The sequence below is a fragment of the Pogoniulus pusillus genome, chromosome 4 (genome assembly GCF_015220805.1).
Source record: "Pogoniulus pusillus isolate bPogPus1 chromosome 4, bPogPus1.pri, whole genome shotgun sequence".
NCBI classification, from domain to species: Eukaryota; Metazoa; Chordata; class Aves; order Piciformes; family Lybiidae; genus Pogoniulus; species Pogoniulus pusillus.
In genome coordinates, this window is record NC_087267.1 from 30,802,044 (window position 1) to 30,824,045 (window position 22,002).

The 22,002-nt window shown below is 43.6% G+C and overlaps 1 protein-coding gene across 1 annotated transcript in view; it reads left to right on the plus strand.

Moving 5' to 3' along the window:
• Positions 1 to 22,002, plus strand: part of CELSR1 (cadherin EGF LAG seven-pass G-type receptor 1) — a 194,689-nt gene that overhangs the window by 123,132 nt on the left and 49,555 nt on the right. The window contains exons 6-8 of the mRNA XM_064142457.1: positions 14,077 to 14,234; positions 15,471 to 15,634; positions 17,586 to 17,711. Of these exons, the coding sequence (XP_063998527.1) occupies positions 14,077 to 14,234; positions 15,471 to 15,634; positions 17,586 to 17,711 (448 nt within the window). The remainder of the gene's footprint in view (positions 1 to 14,076; positions 14,235 to 15,470; positions 15,635 to 17,585; positions 17,712 to 22,002) is intronic.

A 22,002-nucleotide genomic window follows, 5' to 3' on the forward strand; every position in this document is an offset into this window, starting at 1 on the left:
TGCGCTGCCGCTCAGGCAGGAGCCTCCCATTCCAGCGTGAAAGCCTTGTTTGCTCAGCTCTTGGTCTCCCTGCAGAGCCTGCCAATGAGGCTGCCAGCGCCGCGGGTGATTTATGAGGCAGGCACATGCCTGCAACTGAATGAGGGCTTGCCAGCTCCTTGGAGAAGAGCCACAGAGCTGCCACCAGCTAGGCATAACTTTTAGTCATTGGACCCAAGGTGAAAGACCTTACCCTGAAAATATCCAGGACACCATCCAGTATTGTTTCATCTGAACGGTCAGGAAAAGTGCTTGGCAATTTTTGATGGTTTGGGAGTTGCCTGCCCTCCCACTCATATGAAATCAACCAGACTAGACTCAGCCAGATGAAAGTTAAGGAATGAAGCTTTATATTTACAGTTTAGCACAATATACAAGCAGATACTTACAACAGTTACAACTATATACAGAAATATATAAGTTAAAGGTAATACAGAAACACAGCAACCCTCTCAGAAATCAGAGTCCCCAGGAGGGGCTCCCAACCACTCTTCTACTTTCTTTCCACCCCTCTACCTTATCTCAGGGTATGCCTTACATGCAAGGTGAGTTTGGAGGATCAGCAACGGGGGTTAGAAGCAGAAGGATTAGTTACACAGAAGCAGCCCAGGGAGAAACAGACACTCCGAGAGACAGGGACACTCACACATTGTCTTATCCATGTTTGTGTTCTTGCTTTTGTACATCTCAGCAAGCCTATGAGTGAAGTAGACATCACCACTGTTTTCTTTTCACAGCCTATAATGTACTTTTTCTCACTAAAATATTCCAATTAGCCTCAAAGTAGCACACAATTAAATACTCAGATGGGTATTACACCCTGTGCCAGGAAGCACCTCTCACACTGGGGCATGGTTACTCTTGCCAAGTGCTTCATTTTGTAGCTATGTGGGAAAAGGCAGACCCCAATGGAAGTCAAATCACTGGAAATGCAATTAGTAATAAAGGCTGGATATGACTTAGCAAATACCTATCACTGGTGACATCTTGAACAGACATAATTGCGATCCGAGGGAAAATTTCTGAAGTTAATCCTCGCAGTGGCTTCCAGACTAATTTGTTAAGGGATTGAGGGAGATTTTCTAAATAAACAATGCAGTTGTTGAAGATTATGGTAATGCCACTGTTGATCAGATGTGGGCCCCGACAGAGTTTGGATTTTGCTGGCTCAGGGTGACTTGCTGTGTTTGCAGCATCTGTGATCAACACAAGCCTGCTCTAGCAGTGCTTGGCATTGCCTGGTAAATGAAAGTGCAGAACATCAGTTGCAGCACTGAGCATATATTGAGGGAGTATTGCTATTATGAACATCGAAAATGTCAGTCTGTGGGCATCTTTTTCCAGGAAGAAATACAATTTTGTGGATCTGCATTTCCAAAGCTACATTCATAATATCTCTAAGATTGTCTGATACAGCTTTTAAAGACTCTCTGAAGTGCAGTAGGCAGAGACCATATTAAAAGGTAGTGCTCCTCTTAAAAGAAATCACACATTCTTACTTAATATTTATCCATATTTCTAATTCTGTCATTTCCATATGTCCCATCTGATTGTGAATATTTAGTAGTGGAAGATACTGCAGGGTTGTAGAGATCGGTGTTGACAACAGTGAGGAGGAGCCAGTGGACAGTGCTTGGTTCCAAAAGAGTGCTGCTGGTGTACTTCACCAGATCAATTTTTGCTGGATGTCTTTCCTTCTCTGGCATTTTCATGGGATCAGAAGTTCTGCCGTAGCTTAAGCACACGAAGGCTTGCAGGACACCAAAACCACAAGGAGTATAACCACAGACAATTTGCTAGCTCTGGCTTTGGGAAGGATTTATCTGTGTTTAACTGCATAAGTGTGGGGTATCTTCTTCACAGAGTTTCTTCAGTTGTATGGGGAAGAAAAGAAATTCAAGTGAGAAAGTCTCTTTCTTTGCTAGCCATGACCAAAATTCCTAACCAGCATCCTGAGGGGCATGCATGTTTCATTTATTTTTCAACTCAAGACACTCAAAACCAGACAGAAGTTTTTACCACTTGGAGATTACCGACATTGTTAGTCAGATACAGGTTACCATAGCTTTTTGCAGCTTTCTCACAAGAACAAAAGTTACTGTGTCAGCAGATTATTGTGCCTTTGTCCTGGAGGCACACAAATACCATGCTATGAGGAATACACATAGGAGGCTATGAGGGATTTGTAGCTATGCATTTGTATTGTCTATCTATGCTGTGTCCTTTTGGTGCTAGTAGACATGGCCATTAAAAACAAACAAACAACAAAACCCCACAAAACAAAACAAACAAAAAACCCCAAACAAACAAAACAAAACAAAGGAAAGAAAAAACCCAGGGCAATTAAAACAGCAAGCAGCTAAAGGAAGGGAAAGAAATGAGATTTTCCGTTGCTGGATCCATGCCAGGGTTTTACATTTAAAGTTCAAAAATGCTGTTCTAGTCAAACACAGAAAATATTTTCCTTGTGTCTGAAGGCAAACATCTCATTTCCTACATGCTCAGGGCTCAGTTTTTAAAATGCCACGTGAAAGGTGAATTCTGCAAAAATAGTTCCATTTAGTAGTCATTTCCTGTCATTCTAGCTGAGACTCCCATCCTCACTGAGGCCAAATTCATCCTCTTCCTCCCAAATCCAGATGTCATCCATGAAAGTCCCAGTCTAGATAAGACCATAGAATCACAAAATCATAGAACGTCAGGGGCTGGAAGGGACCTCAAAAGCTCATCCAGTCCAACCCCCCTGCCAGAGCAGGATCATCTATACCAGATCACACAGGAATGTGTCCAGGAGAGTTTTGGCTATCTCCAGAGAGGGAGACTCCACAACCCCCCTGGGCAGCCTGTTCCACTGCTCTGTCACCCTCACAGAAAAAAAAATCCCTCCTTGTGTTTAAATGAAACTTCCTATGCCTCAGCTTTCACTCATTGCCCCTTGTCCTGTCATCAGGCATCATCGAGAAGAGCCTGGCTCCATCCTCCTGGCACTCACTCTTTACATATTTATAAACACTGATGAGGTCACCTCTCAGTCTCCTCTTCTCCAAGCTGAAGAGCTCCAGCAACCCCAGTCTCTCCTCATAAAAGAGATGTTCCATTCCCTTAATCATCTTCATGGGTCTGCACTGGACACTCTCAAGCAGTTCTATGTCCCTCTTGAACTGGAGGGCCCAGAACTGGGCACAGTACTCCAGATGTGGCCTCACTAGGGCAGAGTAGAGGGGCAGGAGAACCTCTTTCTATCCACTAGCCACAACCCTTCTAATACACCCCAGAATGGCATTGCCCCTCCTGGCCACGAGTGCACATTGCTGGCTCATGGTCAACTTCCCATCCACTAGGACCCCCAAATCCTTTTCCCCTTTGCTGCCTTCCAACAAATAAATCCCCAACCTATACTGATATCTGGGGTTGTTCTTTCTCAGGTGCAAGACTCTACACTTGTCCTTGTTGAATTTCATTAAGTTTCACCCTGCCCAACCCTCCAGCCTGTCCAAGTCTCCCTGAATGGCAGCACAGCCTTCTGGTGTGACAGCCACTCACCCAGTTTGGTATCATCAGCAAACTCACTGGCAGTGCATTTCGTGCCCTCATCCAGGTCCCAGACCTCTGTGGGACCCCACTAGTCACAGGCCTCCAACTAGAGTCCATCCCATTGACTACAACTCTCTGGGCTTCTTTCCTTCAACCAGTTCCAAATCCACCTCACTACCTGATCATCCAGACCACACTGACTCAGCTTAGCCAGATGGATGACATGGGAGACAGTGTCAGATGCTTTACTGAAATCAAGATAAAGCACATCCACTGCTCTGCCATCATCAGTCCACCTGGTTATGTCCTCATAAAAGGCTATCAGGTTGGTCAAACATGACTTTCCCTTGGTAAAACCATTCTGACTGCTCCTAATGACCCCACTGTCCTTGATATGCCTAAGGTCAGCATTGAGGATAAATTTCTCCATTACCTTTCTGGGGATTTGATATATAGAAACCGAACCCTGACAGATTGTGCTTACAAATATTATGCAACATCATTAATAGTGAAGACATGTAATCTGCATTATAATGTACTGGTGGTCTTGCTGTCCTTGGAAATCTTTAAATCAGGTCACTACTGTGCTTTTTAAAGGGAAATTTTAGCTGAGGTACAAGCCATGTTACTGAGTTAGGACTCTCTAGATGATGCCCTGTGATTGTATAAGGCAGAAGGTTGATTAGATGATGAGTCTCTTCCACTTACAAAATGTAACAAGATATTGTGAAAACCCATCCAGAACGCTAGCCTGCAGTGTTGCAGGTGGAAAGCTGAGAACCAGAAGTGTTGCTGCACATTTGCCCTACTCTTGCACTCTTCCATGGCATCTATCACACACTCAGTGAGACTTTGGCCTGGCCTATGTCAACAATTTATGTTCCTAACAACTCCTGAAGAACACTGAAGAGCTGCCTGGCTATTATTTCCTTTTTGTTGGTCCTGCTCAGACATGATTGCAGAGTCTTTGCAGGTGTTAGTGGGTGTAACAGAGGATCTGTCTCACGCATGAGCCTGGACTTTCAAAGCCACTCCTGCAATTCCTCTGATATTTATTCATGTGGATTTCAATTAGTAGTAATTGGGGGGTTGTTAGTTTTTTTCTCTGGTAGAGGGTAAGTGCAAAGTGATTGATATCTGGGAAAGGAAATCAGGCTTTGGCGGCAGGGTGACATTCCACTGTCTTGACATGAAATAACAAATAACTGCCTCTAAATCTGTGTTTCGGGAAATGAAAGTGTAAAGCAGTGAAAGTCATTTGGAGGTCATTGACTTGCAAAGTGTGTCCTGCTCCCCAGGCCTGGGTTGCTCAGCTCTCCCTGACAGCTTTAAGAAATCTCTTGAGCCACTGGGGAAGAGGAAGGCAGTGCTTTCTGTCCCCTGCCTGCTTTAGGAGGTGTTGTTCTCGCAGAGTTCACAAACGGCCCCTGAAATTGTTTGTTGTGACAATGATCTGATATGGAAATGTGAACAGTAACTTTTCACAAGCCATCTCCAGGGTTTTCACTCTGCAGGTGACAGTAGGGACCATGTCATGTCAAAACCAGCCCAATCTCTGCTCTTCTGGAAGCCCTATCCTTGGCAAGGCATCTCAGATCTTATTCTTCTCACTCCTCCCAGGTTTTAAAGACTTGACTTGTGTGCCTATTTACAACACTACTATTTTCTAGATCTGCACTCAGTCCACACTTGAGCTGTGTCACATTCCTCATGGTGGGGGGCTTTCAGATCAGCCTAGAGAGCCCAGCACCCAGCAGTCATCCACGAACCTGGATTTGCTTAAGCCATCTATACCCTCACACTACAGAACTCATAGGTTTAATGGCAGCTCCCAAAAATGGCGATTTTTGTCTCCTCCTGAAGGCTAAGGAGATGTAAGGCAGTCTGAATGGCTGTTGACTCACTATAAGGCTTTGAGGACGGTGCTTGCAGGTTGTGCTGTGGCAGCAGAGCCTGGCAGGGCTTCTGCAAAGCCGGCAGAGTCATCCAAATGGCACCTCAGGAATTTGTTGCAAGTTCTTTGAAGTGCACTGTTATCTCCATTTAATCACACAGTAAATCTACAGAAGCTTGCTGATTTGCAGTAAGTTCTCAGGTATTTTGCATCTGTCTGTGTAGTGAGCAGAAGCAGCACTTTGCAATTACCTGGCCACACAAGCATCTGTGTGTACCAGGAGACCCTCGCAAAGATCTAGCCATGGAGGAAATAGACACAAAGCAGTGTGGACTCCTGGATTTTATAGACCCAGTTGTATCCCCATAACCCACACTGAGCAGCAGTTTGCTCAGCAAGGTGTCACTAGGGATGATTCCCAGGAGGAGCTGCTGTGAATAACTGTCATGTTGTGCTGTTTGTCACATTGTGCTATTTCTAGGTATTTCTTGGACGGTAACAGCAATAATATTTGCATCCAGGATGCCAAATTAGGTTGTAAAACATGTAAGATTGACGTAAAGCCAAAAATATTTAAGAGTGATACTCTGGCAGGTAGATAGGGATAAATTGCAAAGAGAGACGGGTTAGCTGAACTTGAAGAGTAGAGCATATGAAGGAGAACAAAGATACACTGCGGTATCCTTCACATGCTCTCCTCTCCCAGTTCTCCAAGGATGCTGGAAGAGCATTCCTGATTGTGGCAGGGAGAGAGGCAGCAAAATAGGCAGATAAAAGGGTTCAGGAGGCAGGACAGGACAGGGAGAAGGCACATCATCCACAGGGGAAGATCAGAGGAGAGGGTTTCAGAGGGCAAACAAGGGGACTCACAGCCACTGAGCAGCATGATAAAATGGTGTGCCCCATGCAGTAAGATGTGTGCTGTCTTGAGTGGGTATAATCTGCTGGCAGCCAAAACAGGTCCTTCTTGCTGTGTCACTGATTTAGCATCAAAGAGCTGAGAAGCATCTGGGAATACAAACTTAAGGATAAATTTTCCATTTGCAAGTAGGAAAAAACTCATTCTTCTCATCAGCTTTATGGCAGCCTTTGCCAGAATTAGTCAAATCCAAGAAGATAGCCTTCACAGGAGCTCTACGGTATTTGCAAAGGTAGTGGTCACACTGTGGAGGGAAGGGCCTTGTCTGAATGATGTGTACCAGTAACTGAGACTGCTCACAGTCTTGCCATGCCACTGCCACATGGTGGGACAAGGGGGCTGTTCCCTGTCACCGCTCTGCTGCTAGAAGACTGGCAGCAAGTTCATGAGTGGCAAGTCTCAAAGCTGTGCCGAAAGTCTCCTGCTTCAAATATCAAAGTTTAGCCTCTGGATGTGGCTGTGCAGGAGACAGCAAACCAGACTAGTCAAACTCCCTTGACTTTGTGGCCCAGCCTTGGATCCTGATGATGTGTGTTTCAAGGAGTTTGTCTAGGAAAAGGAACTGGTCCGGTGGGTTTTCAGATTTGCATTCAGACATGAGAAGCTTTTTGGCTTTCCTTTTCACTGTCACAGCCTCTCATGTTTCTCTACAGACTCCAGCCAAGTTTGTCTAAAGAAATGCTATTAAAATATTCAGGGAATCAAGGGGATACCTGCATCAAAGGAGTAAGGGGTTTATGTGAAATGAGTTGTCTTGCCTTTCCCTGCTGTCTTAGCAGGATAGTTTAAAAAAGTCTCAGTTCTTCTCACTGGGTTATTTTGAAGGTGCTCTGGAAAGCTGTAGGGGCAAACTTTATAAAGCAGAGCTTAACTTTAATGGTTTCTCTAATCTGCCCTAATTTGGAGTTTCTCGGTTGACCCGAACTGTCTGCAAGTCCATGCCGTGGTGCTAAGCTCCTCCGGCATTTCCTAGCCTGTGCCCTGGGACCCGAGCACGCTGCTTTCTCCGCTTGTTTGTTCCTGTTTGTTTATTTCCCTTGCGGGACACCGGCTCCGGACGCTTGCCCAGGGAGGCCGCCGCTGCCGCGGGCCCTTAATGAGCTTTTTGACCACTGAAGCAGCACAGCATTGCCTGGGAATCAGAGGGGGTTTCTCCCCTTCCCGCGTCAGATAGCAGAGCAGAGGCCGGCGGGTTAACGAAGGAGCCGTGGTGGCTGGCCGGCTGCCTAATGAGCACCAGGGAACCGGTGAGGGGGGACCCCAGCAGTGGCCAGAGCCCCGGCAGCAGCTTCCAGCAGGACCTGATGCCAGCTGATCCGGTTTTTCCCCACGTTATTGTAGCTACAAGCGTTAGAAACAGCTCCAAATGCTGTGAATGTGAAGCGTTTTCCCTGCAGCACTTCTGAGGGCTGCAGGCTCTGAACCAGCAGATGAACAACGCAGAGAAGCGTGGGGGTTTGTATTAAAAATAGCTAGGAAACAGATTCTTTTCAACCTTTAACTGCTCCTAACAGTCAATAAATCATTAGCTACTGATTAACAAAAGCAGAAGGGTAACTTACTGTCTCATAACCAAACTCTTGGAAGCGCTGACTTCAGGATGCCTTTTCTTTTTACACATTTACACTCACAAAATAAATAAACAGCCCAAGCTCTGCACGTTAAGCTATGCCACACAAAGCATTTTGCTAGAAGACTGGCTTCTGAAATAGACTTATTTGTACAGTGCGCTGAGCAAATGCAGTATTTATGATGCGTAACGCTGTATCTGTACCCCACTAAAACAGGTCTCCTTGTGCAAAGCACAATGTGGTGGGCTGTGTCTTGTCTGAAAGGGTTCCCAGTTTGTGTTCTCAAAGTCTTGGCCATACTTGCAGTCTGCCACTGAATTGTCTCCTCAAAATACTCAATGGACTGGCTATAGTAGGCGGAAGTCCTTATGGCCAAGGTTCAGGCTGGAAAGCAGGCTTTTCATTCTGAGTTCAGGGAATATCTGTGATTTTGGAACACTCTCCCCTGGCTGGCCAAAATCACTCTTGTTTCCATCTGTGGCAAAAAGTCAAGTGGCAATTTTTAATCTAAGAATGGAAGTTAAAGTACTTCCAGTGGAGGAGATATTTGTGGAACCTTTGGGAAAATCTGTATTATCTTGCAGATTAAACTGACGAAAGGGAGAGAAACAGGAATCTGTCACCACTGCTGATCGACTAAACTTTTGCACTTAGTAGTGTTACTACTACATGTACATGTCTCATTTAGTTTAATTCAAAATAAGTTCACCAACGATTAGAAAATTTGCTTAAACCTCTCCAACCATTTTGTGTGGTGACTTTTGAAAACAGTAGTGTTTATCATGTAAAAATGTAACAGTTCAGTATTTAAGACAAGGCTTCTATTGTCTGCTAACGCCTATGTCTTTTCCATTCACTGTGCATCATTAGACCATCTGTGTCTAATAAGTAACTGTGTAGGCTCTCACAGTTTAAATATTTACTTTAAAATAATAGAGAATCCAAATGAAACTGAGATACATGAGAATATCCATGTCTGATGTTTTAAGAGGAATGGGAGTAGATTTCTGCAGTAGATTTGCAAACTATAAACAGATGTGTTTTGATGACCTTGTCTCCTCTATCTGGTCTCCATTGAGAAAGCACAAGTTCACAGATTAAGCTTCTCGGGGTTTTACATGCATCTGGGAGAATCCACTCGTGTTTCTTTCTGTTGAAGTTGTGAGAAGATATCCGATCAGTTCACTGTCTCTGTACTTGGTTTTCAGAAAAATCTGATTTAGCCTTGCCAGTAAAATACCTTCACAGTGGCATTCTCTCACTGCAATCTGAGAAAGTCACTGCAAGTGGCCAAAGGAAGTTTCATGTACCTTTGCATCTTTAGAGAGTCACTTCTCTGGGTCACCGCTGAGGACGGTAAATGAGTCTCACAGTTAACTCTGCTGTGGTCAGAAAGGGAGCTGCGATTTTCAAAAGACATCCTGGGACAATGTCGTTCCTGGCAATTTCTGTGTGGTTAGACATGAGATTTGATATTTTCCACTCATACATCAGAACCCACTGATCTCCTTTGTGAAAGCTTAGTGGGGAAAAGTTGCATGGCTTCTACAGTTTTAGGTACTGTTATTTGAGGAACATAAGTGTGGTTCATCTTGTTTTATATGAGATAAGAGAAAGGTAGGTGGCTTCAACTCTCATAGGCTGCTCCTGAGTATATTAGAGCAAGAAAACATAAGGGTCAGTACAACAAACACACTGTGCTGTAATATGGGGTGCATAGACTGTGTGAAGGATCATTATGTCATGGTGATAATACACTGCAGCTCCTAGGGCTGCATTTTGTTTGTGTTATGTTTGTGTGTGTGTTTTGTTTGGTTGGGTTTTGAGGATTTTGGAGTGGTTTGTTTATTGTAAGTCATGAGGAATCTCTTTCTTTCATAGTTTGCTTAAGGTAGACCAAGTTCTCTCTTTACCACTCTTTGTTACCTCATCTTGATACAGCATGTGGTCTTTGAAGTTTGATTTGCAGCCTCTTTCCAGATAAGCACTAAGTAAAAAGGCAGCCTTAAAGGGTTAGGCAGCATAAGGTAAATTTTCAGCCCCATGAGCAGGAACTCAGTTACATGACTTGCATTATCATTAATGGGGGTCATGCTGGTAAATTCCTGTACACCACATTGCACACTTACTCATGAGTGCAGAATTGGCACAGCTAATGAAATTTGCCTTTCGGGTGGCATGGTGTTTCAGGAGATGAGTCTGACAGGCAGAAAGGACTGCTAAGTACCCAGATGAAAGTCTGGCTTTTAACTCCTTGAACATATTTCCAGAAAATGATAGTGTGAATTAATGCTGGTTAATGTTAGCTGTTCTTACTGTCAGGGATCATTCTTGCTCCAGTAGGATTCCATTGAGGCAAAGATCATGCCTGAAATGTTAATGTGTGTGCCGTCATTTGGTATTGGGGATTTGTTTTCCTATCTCTTTTCCAAGGGCTACTTATTGTTATTTATTTTCTTTCAAGCATAGGGCAGTCCTTTGGTGATACCAGCTTCTGTAATCACAAATAGATTAAGTTCTTTTTCATAATTGATCCCTCTTATGGCTGAGCATCACCTGGTGGTTTCCAACCTGCATCTCTCGTGGGCATGTTGTAACCGTTTGTTCTTGTACTGTGTTCATTGCAGTGATAGCATCTTCTCATTTCCAAAACCCTTCCCCAGACTTTAGTTTGCTAGGCTAAACACGCCAAGCCTACATTCTGGACATCTGCTCTATTTGGAAGTTATTTTTAATTAAATAAAAATTGCCCACAGCATTTCATTCTGTTCAGTGTCGTAAAATTTCCCTCATACTCATCATCACAACAACCCACTGTTGGATTGCATTTTGTGCCTTTTAATCATATTATAGTTCTTAATTGTTTTGTATTCAGTTAATAGGTTTCTTTTTCTGATTGTCATTAGTTGTCAGATGGTCTTTGAGCCTGCAATAGGAATTCTTTCCATTAGATCATAAATTTTCTGTGATGTGATTGATTCATTCTAGCACTCAGCTATTCAGAGTGATGGTGCTCTAAATGTCCTTTGTATCGCCAACAAACCTCATTTAGTATTTTATTAATATTAATAACATCAGTTTCATGATTCACTTCTTAAGGACCTCCTAATCTAGGATCCGTCTGTTTCAGTCTTTTATTTATTTAATATTATTTCAGTTACAAAGTATTCCCTATGCTTGTTGCTGAGAAGATGAATAGTGTACTTGCCACATGTAAGAAGAAAAAGAGTCCATGTCATATTAAATCGCTCAGAAAATCTCTTTCTCCTTTCCCAGCAACATATTCTTCCATTTTGGGAAAAGCCTGTTCTGTCAAATGAGCCTTTTAGCATAGTCTAAAATTGCAGTGTGTTTGAGCCAAATATGGTCTGAACTGAAGTAGATCTCTTTTCATTCATCAGCTTATGGTTCTCTGTGGTCATCAGAGGCAAACTGATGCCAGTGATGCACTGCACTGAACAGTCAACATCTAGATAAATACTTTGCAAGTTCTGTGTTAAGCAAAAGTAGAAGAAAACCCCAAACACATCAACTTGCCACTGCAGCTAGTTGACTGTGAAGGAGCAGCTGCAAACTGTTGAGTCTCATCAGGTTGCGATCTTGATTAACATTGGGCAGATACCCCCTGCTGTGAGATAAATACCCTGCCTTTGTCAAGGCTCCCATGTAAGAAACAATAGGTTATTTCAGCGAAGCAAAAGGACATAAATGTTAATCGAATCATTCCTCCAGATGAATAGAAGTCTAACCCAGAATGTAAACATTTTAATTTTGGAAGGGAAGGTCTGCCTATCAGTTGGTTCATTTTCTCTCTATTTTTTCATTTACTTTGAAAAGCTGCTCGCTGGCATTGCAGTCATTGCATACAATAACATTTTAAGCACCGCAAATGTCTGTGCTTCCTGTCTTTCCAAGCTAGGCTGTGGCAAAGTCCAGGGTGTATCGGAAAAAATACAGTCTCTCTTCATATCACTCCAGAGAGGTCAAAACTTTATGCTGTATAACTGCCAAACTACGTGAGCCCATTAGTTCTTGGTAGAGGAAATGGAAAATACTTTCCAACTGGAATTGAAACCAGGAAGCATCTTTTTAGAATGGTTTTATTTTTTATACATTGCGATAATTACCTTCAGAAATAAATCTGTATCTCTTAACAGATTATGAACATGGCCTTGGATATTTAACAAATTTATGTGTGTATAAGCAAAACAGAAAGATCAGACATTTATCTCTCTCTACTGCTTCCTTGTTTGCTGTGCAAATAAGGGCATTCAGGTACGCAGTTGAGCAATATGTATTTTAAAGTGATCATACAGCCAATTCACATGTGATGCCCAGCCATCTCCTGTTCTCACGTGGTTACTATTGTTGATCAACACATCATAAAAATATCACTTGGCTTTCAGTTGTGCTGCATGTGTGGTCACATTCTGGTGACTTCGCTCCTGTGGAGTGTCCCTTTACCTACAGAGGAAGCACAGCAAAGCCAGGGGAGTTCAGCTCATTGCTTCTCTTGTGCATGTGAAGTTCTCAGAGATCCTGCATAAGTGGCAGATTAGGACTCTGTCACTCTCTATGAATACTAAACAAGGAAGATGGTTTTCTTAGAGACTTTGCTAGTTCCTTGCTGAGGCTGCTATGCTGCTTTGTCCTCCTTCTAAGCTTATGCTTACAAGAAAACATGTGATGACCCAGCAAGCACGCTCCTACCGCATTGTGGACCCAAGCCCCTGATCCCTCTTCAGAGCAATCACCACTTTAGTCACTACCTCAGGATTAATCATGTGATTCCACTACAACTCTTCATACCTTCTAACACTGGCCTATTCCCCACAACTTTAGTCACACTACAATGATGATGGGATGTACCAGAAAGCACATTCCAAAGCCACCACACCCCCACAGTCCAAAAGCAATCCTGTTCATCAAGTCTGAATTTGCTAGTTTTTCACTGAGGCTGCAATACTGCTATTATTATTATTATTTTTAACACCCTTTTTTAACACACATCACATGCTTTTTCACTGAAGGGATCTGTCTCTTCAGTTTCTGCATAGCAGATATCATCTCCAGTCAGATACTTTGGGATTCATCTTATCAGTTACTGAATTAGTGAAGATTAAGCATGTGTTTGTGGTGGAGGCACCAAAGTTTGTTGACTGGAGTTGGATTCTTGGTGGTCTTATAGCTACCCTGTTCACCAAGATCACTGAATTTCCCCAACTGTTGGTATGTGCTGAAGTGAGGAGAACAACAGTTGCCAGCAGGGCGATTAGCGATAGTGTGATAGCAAGCCGGTAACAGTGGAGATATGAAGATGAGTGTGCTAATTCTAGTTTAGTGCCCACGTTCACCAGTGCATGTTGTTATTGGATGGGCAAGAGTTTCCTACCTCCTTGATGTAGCCAGAGATAAGGGAAAGCCAGAGCATTTATTGCCCTCTACAACATACTTTCTCTCCATCTTCTATGCACCATGGATAGTGTCAGTCTACATGCCTGGACCGAAAAAGCTGCAAGAGCAAGCTAAGATCCACCCATTGCTTTTGATTGTCCCGCTCCACAGGTCACTATGACTAGAAACTGGGGGGTTCTCAGTCAGCTCAGCATTGGGCAGTAGTTTTCTGTGCCCTCCATCTTGTAACTAGAACAATCAGTCTTCATGTAAGCTCTCTCCCAGTCATCCATCAGAGAAAATTTGATTTAAACCTTTAGCTTCACTTGTAATACTGCATCATTTTAGGGTTTTCTGTCTTTGGGCAGAAATGGTGTTAAAATTCAAGTAACTTCATTCATTTGAGGTGAAGAGTTGCAAAATTACTGGAATTTATTAGAATCTGATGTGCAGAAGTAAGGCCAAAGTGGTTCAGCAGCAGAAAAAAAGGAAGGCACTTCTGACCATGCTGTACAACACACTGAGCACGTGTGCACTCCCTTTGAAGTCATTCATTGGCTTTTTTTCCTGTCATAGGTCAACTTAATTTTCACTGTTTAGCTTACATATGCTATTTTAGTCCCCTTTGGGATTTAGGATGAAGTATGTTGCTGAGCTGGCTGAACCAGCATTTAAATCCCATGTGTATGTAGCACTGTGTGACATGTGCCATTTATTTCTTGCAGCCCAACATTGGACGATTGGGAATTCCCCATGGGCCTTCTGGAGAAAAGGTGGCTGTGGTGACCGTGGACGACTGTGACACAGCAGTGGCTGTGCGCTTTGGGAGCCTCATTGGAAACTACACCTGCGCAGCCCAGGGAACTCAGACAGGCTCAAAGAAGTAAGGATTCCTTACATTTGTCTCTTCCACTCATTTTCTTCTTCCAGAGAAGAGTGACCAGAATGTGATTAACAGCAAAGCATATTAAGTTTGAAAAGCAGATATGATTTAACGAGTAACAAGTTTTAGTTTGGTAGATGAAATTTATTGGAGGCTACAGCAAGTGCACAGGGTGGGATGCACAGTTTTGTGTAGGTACAGACATGTGCCCAGATCACTTGTAAAATGGGGGAAAAAAAGAGAGACCTGGATGTGGGACACCTGGACAGCACCCAAAAAGCATCTACTCTGTATGAAGTATAGAAAGAAGGGTAAATATCACATTAGATTTATTAACAAAGGGGATGGCTGAAGAGCTTATTAGTTATATGATTCAAGTTAAAAGTCCTTAAATAAACATGGAAATAAAGGAGATGCAGAAGAGGCTAGTGGAAATTATTAGATATTGAAAAAGCTTTCCTGTGAGGAGGGACCAAAAAAGATTAGTACTTTTGAGTTTAGAGAGGAGATGGACAGCAAGCAACCAACATAGCAGGGATACAAAGTAGTGAGTGATAGCAGGAAGACTATTGAGATGCAGGTGATATTCAAAGAGACAGTAAAGTTCAGGCTTAACAAAGCTCCAAGCAACTTGATCTAGGGGAGGATGGCCCTGCTTACTGCAGGGGAGTTCAGTTAGATGACCTTTGGAGATCCCTTCCAACCCAAACCGTTCTATGATCTTCTAAAATCCCAAGAGAAGAAGATACTGTAAAAATTAGGCTAATTCAAAGTAACCCAATGATGTAGAGTGTGGAGTCATTCAGTGGAGCCTGCATCCACTAAATGTTCTAATACTTTAAATCTTTGGAAGATATAAAAAGAGTTGGCACTGCATAGTAACTGAGTCTGTGTCAAAATCTACAGCACCTCAAGCCTTGTGCTGAGGAGCATAAACCAGCCCCTGTGTGATCAGACTCAGAAAGGAGTGTCCTGCAGCTGCACATTTTTCCATTATTTAAATTTTCTCTTTCCCATTGGCCACTGTTAGTGACAGGTCATTGGATTCTGTACGTGTATGGCAGCTCCTAAGTTAAAAGTTATGGTATTTGGTTATAAGCTCTGGAAGTGCTGATGTCCCAGATGGAACTGCACAGGACATAAACAGCTCATATGTGCTTAGGGAAGCAGTAAGACAAGGAACAAACCAAAACAAGCTGTATGCAAGAGCTGATGAGCACTTTTTTCTTTCTTCAGATCTTTGGACCTAACTGGCCCTCTCCTCCTTGGGGGTGTCCCAAACTTGCCTGAAGATTTCCCAGTGCACAACAGAGAGTTTATTGGCTGCATGAGGAACCTCTCTATCGACAGCAAGCCGATCGACATGGCTAGTTTCATCGCCAATAATGGCACTCTGCCAGGTATGAGAAACAACTGCCTCAAAAGTCAACAAAACTCCTTGTTGTAGCCATGTGTGTAACAGAGCTTAGGGTGTTGAAGGGGGCCAGCACTGGGAGGAACCCTAGGAAGGAGCAAGGGACAGAGGGCTCTGAAACAACCCTTGCACCCCTCTTAGCATCACTCAGTGCAAAGCATTTGTCTCAGGCTGCATGGCAAGTGCTTGAGGTGCGGCTGGCCCTTGCATTGCCACCATGTCACCATCGTGGCTGCATCCAGACCTCATCTGTTTGAGCAAGGTGCAGTCAGCACCCACGCAAGCAGCATACACAATAGTCTCTGGCACAGCACACACAAATTTAAATGGCACACAGAAAAGGAACAGGCTTGTTTGTACCTTCTGCATCGCTGTGAGTTTCACCCAGGAACTTACTCCTGAATAAACTGTTTTCTTTTTTTTTTCTATCTTTTAAATGTCACTTTGCTCTGAAAGGCAGTGGGATTAGTTCATGAGAAAGGATGGTTTTTATGTCCTGTTCATAAATTGTGTTTGTTTCATACATCAAATTCTGCAGTCCTCCAAATACAAAAGCTGTTTCATGGAGCAGTCTTCTGGAGGCTTTGATTTGTTGAATACAGGCTGGGATTGTTCAGCCTGGAGAAGAAATAGCTCCAGGGAGACCTTAGAGCAGCCTTACCATACTTAAAGGGGGCTACATTAAAGAGGGAGAGGACCTTCTAACAAGGGCATGTAGTGATAGTACAAAGGGTGGATCCTCCTTTTATGGAGAGATTCTAAACCCATTTGGACACTGCAATCCTGGGCAACCTGCTGTGAGTGATTCTGCTTTAGCAGAGGTTTGTTCTAGATGACCTTCAGAGGTCCCTTTGAACCTCCACCACACTGACTTTAAACTGAAAGAGGTTATGTTTAGATTACATGTAAGGAAGAAGTTCTTCACTGTGAAGGTGGTGAGGCAATGGAATAGGTTAAAGAGAGACACTCCATCCCTGGAAGTGTTCAAGGACAGGTTGGATGGGACTTTGAATAACCTGGTCTAGTGGAAAGTGTCCCTGAGCTTGGCAGAAAAACTGGAACTTAAAGTTCTTTAAGATCCCCTGCAACCCAAACCATCCTATGATTCTTTGATTTGGTTTTCAATCCTCATGTCCAGGATTACTTGTGGTGTAAAAAATGTCATAATGATAAAACTGTCTCTTACATGCAAAAACAACAAGTCCCCTCCTTCCATGCTGCTGGAGGTCTGCATAAGAGCTTAATTGCAGTTCTTAGGTATATTGCATTGATGATGGATTAAGAATGGAGTCATAGCATATACTTCAAATTACTCTTTTGTCTTGGAGCCCTTTTTTAACAGCTATGTCTTTAATATTAGCTAAACACAAATTTGTATCTTAGGGAAATGCACATCAGGAGGCCATGAAGTGTTTTTTTTTGGAACAGATGTTTTTTTTCCTCTTGTGGCAATGTGTTCTCATATAGAACAATGATGTATAGTAGTGTTATTCCAGTCTCTAGCACTGCACATTGACTTTCCCTGGTTAGGTGACAGTAACTTGTGAACAGTGATACTGAGTCACAGCACCAGTCCATTTCCATATCTCCAGCAGTGTATAATGGGGTGAGTATAAAAACAGGACAAGCCTGTAGTGATATTTCCCCAGAAATTTCTCATGGTGCCCAGAGATTTACAGTTCAGTGACTGTTTTTAAGAGCCTTTGATAGGCTTTGTCTATGAATTTGGCACTTTTTCCCATCATTCAGACTCTTACCATCCACATTTTGCTTCACTGACTTCAAGGATATTAAACAACACCCCCCCCCCCCCCCCCCCCCCCGCACCCCAAACCTAAACCTGTCATGTCTTCTTTTTACCTAAGAACTCAGATACAATCATTCAGAGCATTTTTATTTGTAAAATCATGTGAAGTGACTGTTTCCCTAAATTTCAGGCTGTGCAGCACAGAGGAACTACTGTGAGACCAACTGGTGCCAGAATGGAGGCACATGTGTCAACAAGTGGAACACATACTTCTGTGAGTGCCCCGTACGCTATGGAGGGAAAAACTGTGAGCAAGGTAGGATGCGGAGACCTCCTCGTGTGTAACCATGTGTGCACCTTTTGTTACCCATCATTAACACCTCATGGATTGTAGGGCAAACTGTGATGCTTAAGGGACAGGTAACAGAAGATAATGAAGACTAAAAGTTGCCAATTATCTGGTTTTAAAAATGTTGGGGCTTACCTCTTTAGCAAATATATCTGACATACTCTCATGGATTCCAACGATTTACTTAGAGAAGCAAAGTAGTTCCACAGAACTTGGCAGGTTTGGCTATTTTGTTTATAGTGAAAAATGCTTGATCCTAAGCCCCTTTAAATCAGTGGAAAGTATCCTGCTGACTTTATTGGGCTTTGACTCAAACCGGGGGTGAATGTGCAGTTTTAATCACCACTTTCTTGGCAAGAAGACACTCTCTGCTGAGTATGAGCACTTAGAGTTTTATTGGGTTTTTCTTTGATTGAACACAATGTGCATATATGTGTAAAAACTCATTAATAAAGGATGAGGAAGCAGCAGCAGGTGTGGTTTATAGGATGTGAAGAACTTACTGAGGAAGCAAGGAGTCATCTCTGTGAGGGGGTCCATGGAGTTGGTGCAGCAGTAGGCTGCCCACTGTAAGGTGGCACCTCCACATCTAGTGTAGGGTCACTCGTTTGGAGGTTTCTTGGAGGCTTCCAGGAAAGAAAACCTGCTTAAACTGGGTGTGGCTTTCCTAGAAACAGGCCAAATTATGGCCCCTAATTTGGAGGTGGTAGCTCTTTGTTTCTGTTATCCCCAATGACATTTAGACCTGAACTGTGTACAGTGTGATCAAAGATTTTGTTCTTCTGATGAGTCCACCTCAAACCAGACAGTCTTGATTACTCTCAGCAGGTCAAGGACCCTGGAATAGCACATATCCAAGATGAGATGCACACACCACAGTGATTTGTAAACCACTTTAGCACAGTATGCCTCAGCTTAAGCCAGATCTAGCTGGTGGCTTTCTTCTTGCCTGAGGGACAGCAGTATTGGAAGAGAAGATACATAGTTAAGTTTCTGACTTGGAAATTAGGGCCTCTAGAGTGAGCAACAGGGTAAAGGAACAATTTAGGCCTCTTCCAACATTCTGCCTCATGCAGAGCCTGGAGCTGCTATTACTGTCCCTAGCGAGGTACCTCCTTTTCATAGTGGCTCCTCAAGTATTTTGAGCTCCCCAGGTTTGTATGAAAACTTAATTTTCCAGGTGTCATCTGTCAAATATCTTTGTCACTGAAGTTCCAGTATTTTCTTCATGCTAGACTGATCTCTGTGGTACAAACACACTCTGATGTCTCCTGAGAGAGGAGTAGGGATGTAGGGATACCACTTGGTTTTGAAATACAATTTCAAAATTCAATCAAATGTGCACTTTATTCCTAATTTTCTTATCTCAAACTCAAGACTATAATACGAAGTATGTTATTTATAAAATCACCTCAGAACTGCCCTGTAGCCATCACTGGAAATGCATTTTAAGTTTAGGTGACACAGATGACGACTATCACTGTATCCCCAGTCATAGCAGCCTCCTCTGCCTCTAGTGTTCTGGACTCCTGCATGTCCCCTTTGTCATTTGGTAACCCCACGTTCTTGCTGATACCTAAATTTGAGTGGTTTCTAATAATTCAAAAGTGGCAGACAGCTTCCTTCTTTGATGATGTTTGTTGAGCAATGTGTCCCTAAAGAGAAATTGCAAGCCAAGACAGAAATTATGTTTTCTGAAATGTGACCAAAGATTTCAAGAGCCTAAAGTTAAAGTCAGGAGGAATCACTATTACACAACACTCCTGGCTTTCAGCTTGCTCATTTGAGTGCTCAGGCATGATCCTAACAGCATTAGCTCTTATTAGGCAGCTATTTGAAAAAAAAATCTTAGCTGGAGTATTTGCATTCTTACGCAGGGTTGAATGGCTGATGCATTTCTTCAGTCTCTCTGCCAGTGTCAGATCTGCTTCTCCCTCACAGAAGGCAAAGAACTGGGCAGGTTAAAAATCCAACTTTTTTGATTTCTCTTAAGAAACTCAGAGATCTGATCTGCACTAATGAGGATGGGATGTTTTACCTTCACCAACCTACTAGGACCTGCTAACTGACCTGACAGCTCTGACAGCTCTCATCTCCCTCTGGTAGCATATACAAAAGAGATAAAATCAGGGAAAAATGAGTTTTACTTGTGTTTATTTCTTCTAACAATTGAGATACTGCAATGCTCTGGAGAGGATCACAGGATCACAGGATATTAGGGGTTGGAAGGGACCCAAGGAGATCATCGAGTCCAACCCCCCCCCGCCAGAGCAGGACAATGCTATCTAACACAGATCACAGAGGAACACATCCAGACAAGCCTTGAAAATCTCCAGAGAAGGAGACTCCACGATCTCTCTGGGAAGCCTATTCCAGTGCTCTGTGACCCTTACAGCAGAGAAGTTCCCCCTTGTGTTGAGGCAGAACCTCTTGTGCTGCAACTTACACCCATTGCTCCTTGTCCTATCACAGGGAGCAAGTGAGCAGAGCCTGTCGTCGTCGTCGTCCCCCCATCCTGGCCAGCCTTCAGATACTTATAAACATTTATCAGATCTCCTCTAAGTCTTCTTTTCTCCAGGCTAAAAAGCCCCAGATCTATCAGCTGTATCCAACTCTCTCAAATGGATACTGATACTGTGCTAGCTTTGAGCTGAACACCACAGCTTTGCACCAAAACATAAACTGCCACATATCCTACAGTCAAACTACAGATATCATCCTGATGTTGGCTGTGTTTCCCCAGGCCCTCTGTCTCCACAGTGAGTAGCCCTCATGTCTTTCTGATGGCTTTCTAAATGTAGGAGTCTCTTAAGAGTGTGTGTAGATCACAGTATCACAGTATCATCAGGGTTGGAAGAGACCTCACAGATCATCAAGCCCAACCATTTACCACAGAGCTCAAGGCTAGACCATGGCACCAAGTGCCACATCCAACCTTGCCTTGAACAGCCCCAGGGACGGCGACTCCACCACCTCCCCAGGCAGCCCATTCCAGTGTCCAATGACTCTCTCAGTGAAGAACTTTCTCCTCACCTCAAGCCTAAATTTCCCCTGGCGTAGCTTGAGGCTGTGTCCTCTCGTTCTGGTGCTGGCCACCTGAGAGAAGCAGCACTTCAAAGTGACAAACCCTGAGCAAATCATTGGTTTACATCACTGCATCACCAATGGCAGGGAGGTGCTGCACTCAGAAGCTTGGGCACTTGCCTTAGGTCCTATCTGGGTGCATTGAATGTGGCCACTATGCCCTCTGTGGAGACCCCTAGGATCCAGTTATGGGGAAAGGCTGGTGGTAGGAGGAAGGTCAGAGGTTGCCAATGGATAGGGATTTCTATTTTACTAATAGGGAAAGGTGCACCCATGCCCTAGGGAAGGGAGGGGAGTTAGGAAGAAGTGTGGGAAGGGAATGGTATTTGCAAGCATGAAAAGTCACCACCAGTGAGAAAAGGAAGAAGGTGGCTAATTGCCATGCCAGTCCAGTTTTCCCACAAGCCAAGCTGAAACACTTGTAAACAGCATTCTCAGCCTCCAGCAAGTGAGAAGCCCACAAGGTTTGCATCCTGCCTCTGCTCTCCAAAGGCAAATGGACTTAAAAATCTCAGCAATGGTCTAGGAGACCACTGGCAAAGAAATTGAAAGTTGAGGACATCATGAAGGTCATCATGGTAGAGGAGGAAGGAAGGGGCTGACTTTTGCATATGTGGAGCAGGAGGTAATGATTCTGCTCGGCACTGATGTCCTGGTTACTTGTGCATTGATATGGTGTGGTTCAGGCTGATGAATGGTGCCCTGGTCTAGAAGACCAGAGCTTGAGCACTAGTTTCAAGTTTTATGCAAGCTGGGAACATCTATGTTTGGTGGCAAACTATCTTAAATTACTTTCTGGGTGTCAAGAACAGGCTAAGGTTCAGTTGTTCCACCATATGTTCCCACTATCATTTGTGGAGGACTGAGTATGACTGCAGAGGGCGGATCACAGCCTGGAGCAGGGAGAAGAAAGGTTGCCCTTTTGGGCTGCAGTTAGCCTGGGTTGGAGTGATTGTATGACTACACCTAAGAGAAGGGCAAGTCAAGTTAATCCTCTGACTTGGCTTGTGGTAGTCCATTAGTCTCTGAGATCATGTTTCTCACAAATATGGAGCTGAAGCGCTGGTACTTATCTCCAGCTCCTGCACTCTCCACTGCCTCAGCCTTCCCTTTTGTAGAGACCAGCAAGGCAGATGTATCAGAATTTGGGGGTTTGGCTTTTTCTTCCTAAAAA